This window comes from Neofelis nebulosa, chromosome 11 (genome assembly GCF_028018385.1).
Source record: "Neofelis nebulosa isolate mNeoNeb1 chromosome 11, mNeoNeb1.pri, whole genome shotgun sequence".
NCBI lineage: Eukaryota > Metazoa > Chordata > Mammalia > Carnivora > Felidae > Neofelis > Neofelis nebulosa.
This window is the reverse complement of record NC_080792.1, coordinates 8,385,975-8,404,547: the sequence shown is the minus strand read 5'-3', so window position 1 is coordinate 8,404,547 and position 18,573 is coordinate 8,385,975. Positions and strand designations below refer to the sequence as shown.

At 36.6% G+C, this 18,573-nt stretch overlaps 1 protein-coding gene across 1 annotated transcript in view; it reads left to right on the top strand.

Annotated features, from left to right (window-relative positions):
* The window catches only part of DOK6 (docking protein 6), a 364,941-nt gene that overhangs the window by 216,857 nt on the left and 129,511 nt on the right, over positions 1 to 18,573 (top strand). The window contains exon 5 of the mRNA XM_058691841.1: positions 8,733 to 8,922. Within this exon, the coding sequence (XP_058547824.1) occupies positions 8,733 to 8,922 (190 nt within the window). The remainder of the gene's footprint in view (positions 1 to 8,732; positions 8,923 to 18,573) is intronic.

The following is an 18,573-nucleotide window of genomic DNA, read 5'->3' as shown; positions in this document are numbered from 1 at the left end:
CATGAGTAACAGTAAACTCAATTTTAAAAAATTCTGGCAAAGGACACTTATATTAATGAATGTATAAAATAGATATCTTAATTGGAATATATATCGGTAGGGAAATTCTGGAAATCAATTTGGCACGGTCATTCTTGAAAGTTTATGGCATTTAATATAATGATTCAGATGTTAGGGCCCGATGTAAGTTAATAATTAAGGATATTAAAGTGACTCAAAATTTATATATAAGAATAAAGTAAACTCTATGACTCAATATGAAATGACTGAATCATTCAGCAGATTGAGCTAAAAGTTGATTATTTTACTGTAGCCTAATTTATATTAGACAAAAGTTGGCATAAATTTAATATTCATCAAGTAGATCATTTTAAATAAAATACGGCATAGTTATACAGTGGAATATTATGTATTCATTAAAAACTATGTCCCCAAGGAATATTCAATAGCATCTGAAAATTCTTATACTAGTGAGTACAATTCAAAGGGTTCAATACTTTATATTCGGTATAATTACAATTGTATGTGAACTTATTTATAGTTAAGATACACTATTACTTTAACAGAGATGACCTCTGGAAGGTATAATAACAGTTGAATTTATTTTATTTTTAAAATGACTTACTGTATTTATTAGAGTGAACATGATTTACTCGGAAATGTAGATAATATTCAGTCAACAGTCATTTTTTTGTGAAAAGAGAAAAAGAGAGGAGGGGAGGGGAGGAGAGGAGAGGAGAGGAGAGGAGAGGAGAGGAGAGGAGAGGAGAAAAGGAAGGAAGGAAGGAAGGAAGGAAGGAAGGAAGGAAGGAAGGGGAGAAGGAATTAAATTAATTGCTGGGGAATTTAAAAATACGGCTGTTGTTTTAAGTCCTGCCGACTGATTGGAGAAATACAGAGGTTCCAATTCACAGTGGCCATTGAGCAGATGGCATCTGGCAACTGAATTTATTACTATTGCCACATTGTAATAAAATACATTTTGACAAATTTCAGCACTGTGGTAAAAATGAAGTCACAATTTCTGAAGAGTTCTTCACATCTCGATGAGTATAAATCATGCTTTGTTTCATTCCTGCTATATCTGCATTATACGGATATCAGGATGTGTCTAAATGTGCAGATATCTGCCTTCTCAGTGTGGCTCCATTTCTAAAGCTGCTGAAATTGAAGGCTGACCACTGCAATATCCCAATATTATGGAAAGTTGGAGATAAGAATATAAAATTCAGAATGATACTGAAAAATCTCATTATTTTCTGGGTAATATCTGGTTCTGTTTAATTCCTTAACACTTCATATAACTGTTAAAAACAAGGCAGACTACCTCAAACAATGGTGTGAACCTAGATTTCAAACTGAGATGAGTAGTGATAAATTCCGCACTCCAGAGCATATGGTCAGTTTCTCAGATACCAGATTCTGAATGAATTTATTCATTGATGCTTAATATTAGACCAATGGCTCTGGTCCTGGGACGAAATAATGTTTAGTGAACTGCTTATTAATTTAGTGCTAATATTAAAATTTCATGCTTTGAATTGTTATGTAACAATTATTAACTATAGAGCAGAGAATGGGGCTTTCTTGCTGTCTCAGAAATGTTCCGTAGCCCCAGAGCAGTGGCTAATGGGTGAACAGTACCATGAAATTCTAAAGATTAGGCTGGAAGATTAATTGAAGAGGAGTCTTTGAAGGTCTTTCACAGGAGGAGGGCAGCAAGGAGGAATACATCTCCCTCCAAGCACCAGAGAAGCAAAAGAACTACTCACAGAATTTGGATTGCTTGCCAGATTGGGACAAGGACCCCCCAACTTGCCTGTGGTGATGGAGCTGTAGAATCTGGTCGTCCCGCCCAGGCTGGTACCAGTGCTCAAGAGAGTTCGGGGGACAAGAGTTTGGAGATGCAAACTCACCACGATAAGTCTGAGGACAGGTTACAAGATGTGGGCTACAGCTGTTCATGATGGCCATGTGAGAAGGAAGATAAAGGTCACCAACAAGACAAGATACGTTTCCGCATTTGATGAGACAACAAAGTTTGGATCTTTTAATGAACCAGCTGCAGTAATAAATTTAATTTAAACAAATGCTTTCCATAAACAGTGACTTTTCTGATCACATGACATTTTGGAAAAAAATTTAATTCTCTCTCCCTTAAATATTTAAAGTTATCGTGAGCAGTAAGTTGCATATAGAGTGAGTGTTACTTTGAGGAATCACTGGCTCATACAAACAACTAAGTGAAATCCAGAATTATAAATGAGTTAACCAATTATTTATAGCTATTGCTAATCATGACAAAATCAGTTTTTACATATATGTAATTATTTTATATGTATATTAGGTGTAATTATTAATTTTCTTTAAGCTATTTAATTTAAATAATACCTACATATTTTCGCTAATGAACTTCAACAAATATATAAGCCTCTACTCTCTGGAAGATCCTGGAAATGAAATTCAGAAAATTAGGGATGTCGCCAAAGAGCTAAAGAATTCTTTTCTTTTTGCGGGGCTTCTCCTTTTGAGCTATGCTTGGAATTTAGAAGGAAGAAAAGGTAAAAGATTAGGAGCTCACACTCACCTGCTTAGCTGAAGTTACTGTAAAATTTAACATCTCCCTGTGGAACACCAGGTGGGTGTTAATATTTACAGATTTCTTGGTTTCCAAACATTTAGGCATAATACTTGGTTCCATGTTCCGTCCTTTTTTTGACCCAACCTTCTGAAGTATCAGGAGAAGTGGGATGGATAGAAAGGATATGAGTGTCCTGCAATCAGCTAACAATTAAAACTTATCAGAATCCTTCTTTGAAAAAAAAGGAATGAATTGGCATCCAATAGACATTTCCCAAATTTAGTCTAAGTAACTAACATGCAAAAGATGCATTTTGTGTTCAGGCAGCCACAATGAGCTGAATGTTCACTATGTGCTAGACGCACAAAATTATTTAATACCTACATTCCAAAAGCCTATATTTTAAAGGATACTCCAGGGGCACCTGGGTGGCTCAGCGGTTGAGCATCCGACTTCAGCTCAGGTCAGGATCCCTTGGTTGGGTTCATGAGTTCAAGCCCCGCATTGGGTTCTCTGCTGTCAGCTCAGAGCCCGCTTTGGATCCTCTGACCCCCCCTCTCTCTGCCCCTCCCCTACCAGTACTTACTCTCAAAAATAAGTAAACATTAAAAAAATACTCCAATTAATTATAAGGGGGCACATGTGTTTGTTGTTAGTATGGTTCTTCCTTTAAAACCAGTTTTCCGTTTGCAATGTTACGACGAGATGGAAATTATCAAGAAACTGGTCAAAGAGTTCATCATCCTGTCGTGTTCTATTACTCACTAGATGATGTTTTGCTTCATGTTAGAAACTTGCATCTGTGATCTGGGGTGCCTGGGTGGCTCAGTCAGTCAGTTGAGCATCTGAATCTTGATTTGGGCTATGGTCATAATCCCAGGGTCATGGAATCGAGGCCTCATCCAAATCCATGTAGATGGCCCAGAGCCTACTTGGGATTCTCTCTCTCTGCCCCTCCCCTGCATACACTCACTCATGCGCTCTCTCTCTCTCTCTCTCTCTCTCTCTCTCTCTCTCTCTCAAAATAAATAAATAAACTTAAAAAAATAATTTAAAAAATAAAAATAAATGAAACATTAAAAAAACAAAACGTAACTCTGATGCTCTGTTTCCTATAGCCCCTGCATGCTCCACTTGTCTCCACCTGTCAGGCTCAAGCTAATAGCTATAGTTGGAACGTTCCTGCCTCAAACCAGATCCATTTAAAACCTCATCGGCTGAGAAAGAAAGGTTTCTGTCTTTCTCAGAGCTGATGACCCATTCAATCTTCACACATCACCCGAGGTCTCACTATGCCTTTTCCAGAACCATTTCTCCTGAGTGTAGCTACCCTTTCTTGCCAGACCTTGTCCAATTCAATTTGACCAAACCTTGTTTTGTAGTCCCCTTGGACTGTTCTTGTGGTTCCCACCTGGACTCTGGTCCCAGGCCTTTTGGGGTGTAGTCTATTCGTTTGGACCTCTTAATCCACCCCTAGAGTAGAAATGCCCTTGTAAACGCAATAGCAGATTCAATAATAGTAAGAAGCATCTTTGTTGGACATAACAAATCATTTTGTAAATACTTCACCTTGCTATTGTTTTTGGCCATTTAAAATTAAATTATGCTTTCTCATATGTTGGCCATTATATAAACCAAAATTTTCTCAAAATACAATCTCATGGGCACCGTTTGGGATTTTTTTTTCCACTCTAGAATTCTGTAGTTTCGTATGTCTGAGTACATTTTAATCTAATATTTTTTTATTTAACCTTTTCAAATATTTCTCTCTTCACATATTCAGCAGTCTTCACAAGACTTAATGTTGGTAGAATTTTTATCCATATGGTTTAGGATATTGCATTTAAACAGCTAGTTTCTGTGTCTCCTTCGGCAGCACATACACTAAACAGCTTCGTTTCTTTCCTAATTCTTTTGGGTGCTTGGAAATGTGTTGTTTAGCGTGTCTTAACAGTGTTCTGTTATTGTTGATTACCTTAAAAGAAAATAGTCGGAGGGGCGCCTGGGTGGCTCAGTCAGTTGGGCATCCAACTCTTGATTTCAGCTCAGGTCATGATCCCAAGGTCATGGGACCTAGCCCTGTGTCAGGCTTCATGCTGAGTGTGGAGCCTGATTAAGATTCTCTCTCTCTCCGGGGCGCCTGGGTGGCTCAGTCGGTTAAGCGTCCGACTTCGGCTCAGGTCATGATCTCACGGTCGGGGAGTTCGAGCCCCGCATCGGGCTCTGTGCTGACAGCTCGGAGCCTGGAGCCTGTTTCAGATTCTGTGTCTCCCTCTCTCTGACCCTCCCCCGTTCATGCTCTGTCTCTCTCGGTCTCGAAAATAAATAAACGTTAAAAAAAATTAAAAAAAAATAAAATAAAAGATTCTCTCTCTCCCTCTGCCCCTCCTCCACACACTGTCTCTCAAATAAAAATAATAATAATAAATAAAATAATGGGAATATACATACATACCCTGATGAATTGAAAAATTTCATAGACCTCCTTTCTTCCTATGCCTCTCACTTCTTTTGTTCCAATTGGCATAAGAACTCTTTCCTGCCGGCTCGGTCATGAGTCAGTAGAGATGGGATTAGTCTATTTGAGCAGAAATTAAAGAACAGCTTTGAATTAAGTGTGCCGGTTTGTTCTACTGGAACATAGTATCACTTTCAAAGCATCCCTCGTAGTTCCTCTGATGCCACTACTTCCTTGGCAATACTCTAAAATGGGTTCTTCACATCAGCATTTCTCATAGTGTGGCCCCCAGGGCAGCGGCATCAACATCCTCTGGAAACAAGTAGAAATGCAAATTGAACGGCCCGGCCTGGACCTACTGTATCAAAAATGAGAAGGGTGGAGTGCGCCCAGCAATCTATGTTCAAGCAAGCCCTTCAGGTCATTTTGATGCACACTAATGTCTGAAAACCAGCGCTCTCAGCAGTGAAACCCAAAGGTAGGCTCTTATGTGAGAAGGTGACATGATAAGAGGGTGGTTAAAACACCTGCCTCATACAATTATTTCACAAAGTTAAATAGTTTAAAAAGTCACTTCAGGGGGGCCAATTTTAGCTATTTCACATTGAAATGGTCTTTCCAGTGGAAAGCATCACACATTTCAGTGAAGCAACATATTTTACATTACTAAGGGCACAAAATGATTGACTCCTTGTAAATGTGGGAAGATTTTTTCCATGAAAATGGAATCAAAGAAGAAGAATTTACTAGATAACTGGAGCTGCCTTCATTCTCTGCTGGCTTAAATTAGTCTACTTTTTAATTGAATCTCAAATCCTTGGAAATTACCCATTAGGATGAAACAGATTTTGAATATTTAAAAACCAAAAATAAAATTTCTTAGAATAATCCTTTTTGTGGGATGAAAGAAATAGTATCAAAAGGAAGGTTGGCACGTTCTAGACATTAACAAGAAGGGCTTACCATGAGTTGCTAGGTAGCAAAGTGTGTGAAGCCTGGGGGAGTGGAAGGCAGACAAGAAGGCCACGGCAATACATTTTGCCTGCTTGATATCACCTACAGCTGGCCCAGGAAGGAGTCCCTTGGGGCAGGTTATCTGATATCTAGGTATTTGTTTGTAAATGTACCTCACCAATTTTGACATCTAGAGCCCTATATCATGTGAATCGTATGAAATTCAATTATTCATTATTTTTCAGTTTTCCAGTTCCGTATTTCTTTAATGTCCATTGTGATGATTGTACCCTTTCTCTGTTTATTTTTTCTAGGTTTTATCTGCTTACATTAGAGCACACAGACATTTCGGTGAAAATGCAATGGTTCTTTGGGTCCTCTGTAATACTCCATGGGTTATAGGTGGTTTTTCATGTGTCATCCATTTCGAGGACACATGATGTCAGGTTTATTTTTTTTACATGATTTTTTTTTCAGATATCAAACTATGGGTGTGAATATCAAGGGTCAATGCAGCCTTAAGCAACACTAAAATTGGTTAATGATGTTTATTTCAATATTTTACAAGAAGTGTTATTTCTTGGCATGTTGGCAATGACTCTTTGGTTGCTATCTTCAGACTCTGTAATTGATAGAAAGGAAGGAATTGAAAGGAAGGTTTTACATTCCACTTTTATAACAAAAGCATTTTACCTCTGCTCAACAGATGCCACTGACATACGATTACTTCCAAATGTAAAAGCTGAACATCAAAAGGGTCTTGGCCAAAGAAAAGATTTCTATTCACGCATTATCTGTATGCATGAGTCACTCTGTTGGGTCCAACTTTCATTTATACTCTTACATGAGATCAGGCCCCTTTGATCTGCTACTTGTAATCCCATTGGTGTGTGAAATGTGGTGGCAATGTGAGTGATGTATTTAATGCAAAATATTGAGACTTTGATTGTACACAAGAATTTTAAGATTTATGGAATATATATATACATGTATATATATATACACTTTTTATTGCAGATAATTAATGGGGCAATGATCTTTCTTCATTGCTTCAGCTATGTAATTTATCTTGTTTTTCTCTTCTGGAGGATATGAATGTGAAATCCATATACATATTAGTTTTATGGGTCAATAATCCAAGTAAAAAATTGAATTAGATTATTCTGGTCAAAAATATCTAGACACTTGAATATAAATATGGTCCATTTGGTTACTACATTTCCAGCTATCATGCTTAAATTAAATTTAACCCATTTAGAATCTGAATTTTTTGTTTTGTTTTTTGGCATCAGCAAAGCAATTCTCTGCAAAGTACCTGCCACAGAAAAGATTCTTTCTATTATATAGACAATTCCAGCTCAGTACCAATAAACACTCAGTATTTCAAATGGTGGCATTATGATGGATGATGGCACATTCTTAAACATATCAATCCTTTCTCAACTGCAGCTGCACCATTATGCCTCTCAAAATCATTAATTCAACAGCACTGCCTTTCAAGCACAATTCACAATTAAATTCAAACTCACAAAGATGTATCTGCCAGCAGTTCTTCAACTTTTTATTATCATGACATTATTCTTTTTATAATTCCTCAATTCTTGCGGTGCATATTCGTCATGGGATATATTTATTTCATTCCTATAAGTTAACCAATGCTTATTTATTGATTGCTTGCTATAAACCAAGAATGTGGTGCATGGAATTGGGGATATTTTATAGGACAATTTATAGGTCATACCAAGTTCTTTGCTGCCTGGAACTTATGAACTAACCTTATTTTTTATAAAGTGCATCTGATGCATTTAAATGGGGATCGAGGGCTGTGGAACTTTGCAGTAGCCTTTGAGATACACAAGTTATAAAGCAAGGTTTGGGATTGTTGCCTGATAGTCAGATTTTCAACTGTAGAATACCCAAGAATGAAAGTGGCTATATATGTTTGTTTGCTTAACAAAACAATATCTGAAGTCCTGCAGAAGTAAATAATGGCTATCTGCAATTATCATATGCTGAATGTGACTGTGAATACAATGTGTTTTGAGAGTCAGTCTAGGTGTGCATTAAAAGCTTCATAACACGAAGGTAAAATTGAGTAAATTCTTCCTTAAATGAAATAAGACATTCCTCGCAGGAGTTGTATATATGGCTTGCATTTAAGATTGTGTGAAGTAGCAGCCACTAAGCATCATTTTGGCAGAGACCTCACTTAGCTTTTACCCTTGTTTCCATTGTACAATGTCACCATTTCGTCCTCACCACAGAGAACACAACGCAACACAAAGTGTAGAATGAGTGAGTGAAGGAATTATTGATTAAGAATAGTTTAACTGGGGTGCTTGGGTGGCCCTGTCTGTTGAGCATCCAACTCTTGATTTTGGCTCAGGTCATGATCCCAGGGTCATGGGATTGAGCCCTACATCAGGCTCTGTGCTGAGTGTGGAGCCTGCTTCGGATTCTCTCTGTCTCTGTCTCTGTCTCTCTCTCTCTGTCTCTCTCCCCATCCGTCTCCACATATTGCACATTCTCTCTCTAAAAAGAAAAAAAAATATTATAATTAACTCATTTTCTCACGCATCACATGGAAAAAGGTAGTGTTTCGCACCATGTACCGGTGTTCCCGAGGGACACAGTAATGTTTTCTGAAGGCTGTAGGTAGTTACACAAATTAATACAGTGCTACCATAAAGACTCATACCTGTTTTCACTTAATTTGCACCATTCTTTGTTCCTCTGCAGAGAGATTCAATGTATACCTTATGCCTACACCAAATCTGGATATTTATGGCGAATGCACAATGCAGATCACTCATGAGAATATCTATCTCTGGGATATCCACAATGCCAAGGTCAAACTGGTGATGTGGCCTCTCAGTTCACTGAGGAGATATGGACGGGACTCAACGTGGTTCACCTTTGAGTCAGGAAGGTAAGCTCTAAGTGTCACAACCAGGGGGTGGGTGAAAAATAAACTCCTGAAGGAAAGGTTCTGTCCATGTGCCCAGGATGACCACTGTGTTTAGAAAGGGTAGAAATGACCAAATATATAATTTCTCCAGATTCTTTTTTGTTTTTTTTAATATGAAATTTATTGCCAAATTGGTTTCCATACAACACCCAGTGGTCATTCCAACATCAGAGGAGGTTCCTTCCTCAGATTTGTGTTGATAATCTAAATAAAGTGTGTTCATTCTATGACAGGTTAATTACCCCATTCTAAAAAATTTCAGTCTTTTACACTGGCCTCAAACTGATTTCATAATTATTTCTATCATGCCATATAGTTTGCAATATTATTACAATACTATATTTTTAGTGTATCCAATAATATTATCAGTGCAATAGGATTCCCATAAAATTCAACATGTCCCTACTAGCCTTATTTTTGTGAGTTCTTTATAAGCAAAAAAATTTTGAAAGGAGTTTTACATTAAATTGTTTAAATATTACATTTTAATATTGCCGATATTATTATTGCCGATAAATTAGTCCAGTATTCATTTATCCAGATTTTTATGTTAACAATAATTAAGTGTAAATGTTAATTCAGAGTGACTGAAGAAATATTTTGAAATATGTAACATATGAAATGTATAACACAGATTTTAAATACAGTATGTCAAAAGCAAGTATGTTGGTTTCTTAATTATAGCATATGATTGGAATCCATAAATGTTTTAAATGAGTGGTTGTTTCATAATCTCAATTTACAGACAGAAGTTTAGACATGAGCTTCAACCAGCTAAGTGAATATCTTTGTGCAATGACCCCTACCCCTTTGTGATATTGTTGTCACATACACAAGACAAGACCTACTTAGATTTGGGGATTCTGTATAATAAGAGATGTTTAACGTATCAGTCTTCACACTGGGGACATGATTTATCACATTCTGAAAATGAATCTGTGACATTATAAGATAATTTTAGCAAAGTTTTATTGTACTTGATACAGCAATCTTAATTTCATAACTTTGTTCTTACCAAACTACTAAATACTTATTCAAGGTCAGGTTCTAATAATATCCATCTAGGTTAGGTCAAGGCCATATATTTTTTAGAATTTTAAGGGGAGGGGACAAAATAAGCTGAACCGAGCTGAAGTAATTCTACCACTCAGTTTTGCACTAGGTTATATTAAACCCTCTACTACACTGATTTCTCTAAGAGGCTCCAATCCTGTGGTTACTTAGTGGTTATGAGTTCACTCAACTGTCTATTTCCAATCTGCCTAGATATTGACAGTAATAAGAGTAATCACATTTTAGATAACTGTTAGGAAATAATTCTCTTAAGAAAATGAATATTTTGGGGCATGTATACTATTTTAAAATTTATAAGGTTATGAAAAAGGGATTATAACTTACTCACTGACCTAAGGTTTCCAATACATTTTTTTTTTACTGGTCATAAAAGTTAATGTACGTATAGAAAAAAGTGATGGTTTATTTTCATTACTTAATAACATTACCCCCAAAATTCCCTCTCTGGATTTTTCTCCTAGGTGTTCCTATTTTCCTATTTTCTTTTTTTTTTATTATTATTTATTATTAACATGTAGTTGACACACAATGTTATATTGGTTTCAGGGTTACAACATAATGATTTGATAATTCCATGCATTCTCAGTGCTCACCATGATAAGGGTGTCACCATGTCACCATCTGTCATCATATAGTGTCATTACAATGTTACTGACTATGTGCCCTGTGCTGTACTTTTCTTCCATGACTCACTTACTTTATTTCATAACCAGAAGTTAATCTTCATCTGTTTCCATTCTCCCTGTCCCACGGCTTTCTGGCAACCACCCGTTTGTTCTCTGTATTTGTGTGTCTGTTTGGTGTTAGTTTGTGTGTTTGCTCGTTTGTTTTGTTTTGTTTTTTAGATTCCACATATAAGAGAAATAATACGGCATTTGTCTTTTTCTGTCTGACTTATTTCACTTAGCATAACACCCTCTAGGTCCATTCTTGTTGCAAATGGCAAAACTTCATTCTTTTTAAAGGCTAAGTCTATCGTGTATATATGAGTGTGCAGGAGGTGGGAACATACCACATCTTCTTTATCCACTCATCTGTGAATGGGCATTTTGGTTGCTTCTACATGTTGGCTATTATAAGTAATGGTGTTTTAAATATAGGGGTGTATACATCTTTTTGAATTCGTGGTTTCATTTTCTTTGGAAATACCCAGTGGTGCGATTACTAGATCATATGGTATTTCCATTTTTAATTTTTGAGGAGCCTCAATACTGTTACCTGTCTGTCCCCTCATTTCAGAAGGCATCTTCTCAGGATTTTGAATAACAGTAAGGTTTCTTTTTCTTTTATGGTGGTTATGGAGAATTTTCACTCCATTTATAAATGTTCACGTTAGCTTTTGCCAGTTTCTTTCTTGATTCTTCAAAGTCTTTAAGGGGAACAGACTGGCTCTCCACCGGTGTTTAAGTTGATATTCTCAACCAAAACATCCAGCTACCTGATGTGCAACTTGGTTTATCTGACAGTCACTATTAATTGGTCTTCTGTGATCTTGGTAATTTTTAATAATTTTAAGATACATTAAAAAATAAAACATATCAGAGTAGGTAAGGACCACAGTCTTCAAGGTTTTTATGTTTTATTTTTGTTTTCTTGTTTGTTTAGTTTTGTTGGTTTAGGAGATAATTGTTTTCTACACTTTTTATCAGAATAACTTCTTAATAAATAATAATATTTAAAAATCATCTTGACACCCAAGCTCCTCCGTGCCTGGGAATCGGAGAGAACTAGATTTAGGTCATTGCTCTGTCACTTGTTAATAGCTTCCAGTTTTCTTCTTTGCATTAGAAGTAGTATCATCTCTACCTCCTACATAAATTTGTAGAGATTGAGTTTGTGATCGGAAAGCAGCACACAGCACAGTACTGTCACGCTATGGGCATTTAAGAAACCATGATTACATACGCTTCTCAGAAATTATGTATTTATTTTCCACTTTCTGAACGAAGCTTCTACTTATCTCTGAAGATCTCTATTCTTAGAGAACTCTGCTAAGGCTCATCCTTAGCCAAAACTGGAAATGCGGGGAGAGATGAGCCAAGCAAAAAGCTTGGGAGAAGCCGGCATTCAAATGCTGGAAAAATCATTAGAAACTCCGTGTCTGAGACTAAAAATCAGTGTTACCTGTCATGAGTCAGGACTTTGAGGCAGAAATGGGTCTGGTACAGCAAGACTTCAGAGTACAAATAAGGGGGAAATACCGAATGGCTGTCTTTGTGCTAACTGGTGCTTGGAGCATAATTTTATGGGTTACTAGGTGCCTATTTCATTGAAGAGTCAGCAGATATACAAGAACTCTCTCATTTACCGTGTAATTCTTTGGAATGAGTTACACTCCAATAGTATTGCCTGCGGGAAAATCAGAGTGTAGAGCAATGAAAATCAAACTTCCTTACCCTTAAGTACATTAAGGGAAAAAACCTAAAGGAATCTAGACAAAAAGCTACTAGAACTAAGAAGTGAATTTAGCATGGTTGCAGCATATAAGGTCAATATACAAAAATCAATTTTATTTTATATATAAGCAATGCATAATTGGAAGGGAAAATGTTTTGAATATCTCTTCTAATCTCATAAAAATATGAAATATGTATAGGTTATTTTAACAAAATATGTGCAAGACCTATACATTGAAAACCACAAAATATGACTAAGAGAAATTAAAGAAGACCAAAATAAATGAAGGTATATACCACATTTGTGAATTGGAAGACGCTGTATTCATAAGATAACAGTCCTCTCCAAATCAATGGGCACATTCATTTTAATGTCAACAATCCCAAATGACTTTTCTAAATCAAATGTCAAGTTGATTCTAAAAGGTATTTCGAATTACAAAAGACCTAGAGTAGCAAAAGCAATTTGGAAAAGAACATATCTGATGGATTTCTACTACCCTATTTTAATCCTTGTTATGAAGCCACAATAATCTAGACTATGATAGTGACATAAGAATAGACCTAACAATCACCGGAAAAGAATGAAGAGTTCAAAATGGACACCTACATATATGGCCGATTTATTTATTTGTTAATCTGCTGTGTTAATTTAATGTGAAAAAGAAACAAATGGTGTGGGAACAACCAGATACCCATTAGGAGAAACATGAACCTCAGCTCTTACCTCACTTGCATGGACTGAATTCTGAATTGTGCCCCCCTCCCCTGCTTCCACAGCAATATTCATATATTGAAGCCCTAATTCCCAAGTGTGATGGTATTTGGAGCTGAGATTTTGGGGCCTTTGGAAGACAATTAAGTTTAAATGAGACCATGAGGGTGGGGCATCATGGTAGGATTAAGGTCCTTATAAGAAGAGATACCAGAAAGCTGCTTTCTCTGTCCTGCCATGTGAGGTGGCCACAAGGAGAAGGTGGCCATCTACAAGAAACAAAGAGAATCCTCACCAGAAATTGACCATAGTGACACCTTGATCTTGGACTTCCAGCTTCCAGAAGTATGTGAAAATAAATGTCTATTCTTTAAGCCCCCTTGTCCATGGTTATTTGTTATGGCAGCTCAAGCTAATACACTCCACCAAACTCCAAATGCATATATATTTACATAACAAAACTAAAATTATAAAATTTGTAACAGAAAACAGGAAAATATTTGTAACCTTGAAATAGGCAAACATTTCTTTCTTTTTAATTTTATTTTTTATTTTTTAAAATTTACATCCAAATTAGTTAGCATATAGTGAAACAATGATTTCGGGAGTAGATTCCTTAGTGCCCCTTACCCATTTAGCTCATCCCTCCTCCCACAACCCCTCCAGCAACCCTCAGTTTGTTCTCCATATTTATGAGTCTCTTCTGTTTTGTCCCCCTCCCTGTTTTTATATTCTTTTTGTTTCCCTTCCCTTATGTTCTCTTAAAGTCCTCATATGAGTAAAGTCATATGATTTTTGTCTTTCTCTGACTGACTAATTTCACTTAGCATAATACCCTCCAGTTCCATCCACGTAGTTGCAAATGGCGAGATTTCATTCTTTTTGATTGGAAATAGGCAAACGTTTCTTAAATACTAAACCAAAACCACAATCCAAAGGAAAAATATTTATAATCTCATCAAAATTAACATCTACTCTTTAAAAGACATCTTATAGAAAATGAAAAGGCAAGCACTAGACAGGGGAAAAAATTCATAAATCATGTGTCTGACGATGTTTATATTTGTGATCCTTAAAGAACTCTCAACCCAAAATAAGAAGCAAATAATCCATTCATAAAGTAGGCAAAAAAATGTTGGACCAGTTATAAAAGAAGATACGCCGATAAACAGTACAAACAAGAAAGGATGCTTATTATCATCATGAGTCCCGAGGAAATATGGGTTAAAACCACAAGAAGACACCAGTATATTCTCCCCTCTAGCAAAAGAGAAAACATGACAAAACCCTGACACTGTCAACTGGGGAAGGAACAGCTCTTGACTCGGTGTCATGGCCGATACGAATGGAAGGTAGAACATCACTTCAAGTATGAGTTTGGCAGTTTTTTACGTACACCATATGACAGAGCAATTTTACTCCTAGATACTTACCTATCAACTGTCTGCGGCCATACCACCCTGAACATGCCCGATCTGGTACTTACCTACCAACTGCCCCCAAACAACACATGAATACTTGTGTTGGGAGGGTCAGAGCAACTTCATGTGTAACAGTCCAAAACTGGAAACAATTTAAATGTCCACCAATAAGTGGACAGACAAATTATAATGTAGTTACACAACAGAATACCACCTACCCGGGACACTCAATGTAGGTGGATCTCAAAAACATTATTCTAAGCAATATGTATGTTTTCATTTCCAGAAAACCCTACCAGAGGCAAAACTTAATTTATAGGGACAGAAAGCAGATCAGTGGTTGCCTGGCACTGAGGTTGAGGTTGGGAGAGAATGGACTGCAACTAAGGAAATCTGGGGGGTGACGAAAAATGTCCTATATCCTGACGTGTGTCAAAACACACAGAATTGTTTACTAAATATTGGCATTCTTATTTTTTTAATATTGGTATTATTATCTGCAAGTTATGCTCCAGTGTTTTCCATGTGAAACAAATTGTGGGAAAAGAAAATAGAACATAAACCAGTCTATGATCGGTCTATGTTATATTCTTTCATGCCGTTTGGATGTTTGGCAACAAGCATTTGTTACTTTTATAATAAAATATTTCCTCTGGAAGGAATGGGGCCAAGGAAGGAAAAAGAGCCTCAGGCACTCTCTGGACAGGGAGTCTTGAAGCTGTGAGGTACAACTAGGCCTTTATTCCTAGAGAGGTACTACAAGATCAGAAATCTGTTTTTGTAACCTGGCCAGGTGGTACGCTTTCTATATTCTCTATGTCAGTCTCCATTTTTCCTTCGTATTGAGAATTTTTTTTGATACCTACATTGTCTGATTAAAAAGTTAATACAGACTTGAAGGAGATGTTGGAAAAGAAAAGCTTAAAACTCACTCATAGTTTCTCCATCCTAAGATAACTGCTTTGAATATCTTGATGTACTTCTTTGCAGTATGTTTTAAAATCGATGGAACTAAAGATGTTTATCCTTCATTTTCACCTAATATGATACTGAGAAGTCATCTCTGAGTCCTTTAAAATCAAGATTCTAATGGCTGTGTGGCCTCTGCACATATGGCTATGCCATCATTAATGTAACATTAAGATGTTTCCAAAATAAACTATTCTAAATAAAGCCCCACTGACCATCTGTGAAAAGTTGTGCAAATCTCTGATTATTTCCTTAGCAAAGCCTTTTTAAAGTCCTACTGGGTCAAAGGACGTGAATGTTTTCAACGTCTTCACAAAAGAGCAAATTGCTTTCAAGGAAAGTCGTATCAATTCATACATCCTCTAATGGGGCAAAGAGACGGCTCTTTTTGACCCTATAACCAAGCTATATTTAGTGCTATAACAAGCACTAAAATGATGATTTAAGATGTTTCTATTTCAATCAAGGACTTTGACATCTCTCTTTGTTCTTTTCATTTTGGTCTTTATCTTTATGATTGGAGGTCTGTCCTTGTATATACTGTTCATTTGTATTTTTTTCCTTCTCTAAATTTGGGTGTCCTTTGCCCTTTAATAATTGGACTATTGACCATTATTCTAGGCATCTATTTTGTAAATTTCAGACAATCCCACTCTTGTGAAAGGAAGCCAAGGACAGAAAGTCTGGCCATGCTTGATCCAGGGAAATAAAAGCAGGACATTGTGTTCCCTGAGTCAGGACCCAGGTGGGGGGGGGGGGGGGGGTGGTGGAGGGGAGGGGGAGAGTGGGTGATGAAGGCAATAAGGCAATTTAAAGGACAGATTGGCAGGTGAGACCTGGCCAGTCATCCCAGCAAACCTTGAAGATCTGCATTTTCTGGGTTTTATTTTATTGGCTTTTTTGCACAAAGCATATTATTTGGTAGCCATTTTTAGCATTTATTTATACTACTGCATGTACTGGAAAGTAATAAATTGGATATGTCAAAATATACTTTTTTTTCACTGACAGACTTTTTTCAAATGCATTGTTAAATTCTTCTGTACCAACAAAATATAAAAATAAACAGGAGAGGAGCTAGATCATTCTTTCTGGGGGAACATACCTCACACATCCTCATGATTATGATCATACACCGTGAACTTGAGGGAGCACATGGCAAGCATGGGAACAGGAGAACAAAGACCAGGAAGCTTTCGGTGCGAATTGTTCCTGGGGAAGCGTGGCGTTTGGGAGATGAATTCACAGTGTCACGCCAGCTTAGAGCAATTGCTTTTTTACCATAATGATTATAAGTTTGCATTTTGAGAGTAAAAAACCACCAATTTACCTTGCAGCTTATTTTTCTCCAAAAAAAACCCAGAAAAGACATCCAGACCTGCAGAGGAAGTCATAGGATTCAGGATTGTGTGCAATTTTATCCTGTGGAAGGCAAAATTATGTCTTTAACTGCTGAGGTGGCATCTGCACTTCATATAACCTCATAAATATTACAAGCAAACATCAGAATGAGTTCAAATGGCTGCATAACGAAATTCAAGTGAGGCCCAAATCCTTTTTTAGAAAACTATTGTTCAAAACATAACCTCCCTTTTCAGCATAATGCTTAATATAACAAAACTGGTGCTTAAAATATATGTCTTAACTAACTTTGATAATATTGTCTTTATTTGGAAGCTTAGGGAAAATCTGGTTACAGATTTTAAGAATTAAACATGTAAAACAATACTTATGGTAATGTGATTCCTTTGGTAAGATGGTTAATGGAAGCAGTTATGTGTGCTATAAGCAAGGATTCTGTGATGTCACAGGTAGAGATAATTTATTCCTAAACCATTTTGTTCATGAATGCAGAGAGAGGTCCTTCCTTCTCTAATGCATGACCAATTAGTTAAAAGGAAAGATAAGACAGAGAGCTCTTAAATATAACACCAAACCATGACCTAAAAAATATATATATGTATAAATATAAATATATATAAATGTTATATATAAAAATATATAAAATATATATAACATATATAATATATATAAATAAGATATATATATATATATATATATATATATATATATATATAAACTGATCTGTGTAAAATTTTTTAAAAAATCTTTTTACTTATGTATTTATCTATTAATGTTTATTTCTGAGAGAGAGAGAGCATGGACGCACGCACGCATAAGTTGGGGAGGGGCTGAGAGAAAGGGAGACACAGAATCCGAAGCAGGCTCCAGGCTCTGAGCTGTCAGCACAGAGCCCGATGTGGGGCTCGCACTCATGAACTGTGAGATCATGACCTGAGCTGAAGTTAGATGCTCAACCAACTGACCTACCCAGGCGCTCCTAAAAAATTTCTTTTAACATTTATTTATTTTTCAGACACAGAGACAGAGCATGAGCAGGGGAGGGCAGAGAGAGAGAGGGAGACCCAGAATCCGAAGCAGGCTCCAGTCTCTGAGCTGCCAGCACAGAGACTGATGTGGGGCTCAAACCCATGAACCCTGAGATCATGACCTGAGCCGAAGTCTGACACTTAAATGACTAAGCCACCCAGCCACCCCTGAACTGTATCAAAATTTAAAACTTGGCTCTGCAAAAGACACTTTTAAGGGAATGAAAAGATAAGACATAGTTCTAGAGAAAGATTTAGAAGTCACATATTTGACAAAGAATTTGTATCCAGGATATAAAGAACTTCAAAATTTAGTAATAAGCAAACATACAACCTGTCATTTAAAAAATAGGCAAAAGATTTGCGCAGACATTTTGTCAAAGGAGGTATTTGTTTGACCAATAATCACACTAAAAGTTGCCAAACTTAATTAGCCATTAGGGAAATACAAATAAAACCCACAATGAGATACAAATATCTACTAATTATAATGGCTAAAATTAAAAAAAAATCTGCTAATACCAAGTGTTAACAAGAAGGTCCTCATATATGTGTTGGTGGGAATGTAAAATGGTATACCCGTTTAGGAAAGCAATTTGGGCGTATTTTTATGTAAAATTAAACATATACTTCACATATGACCAAGC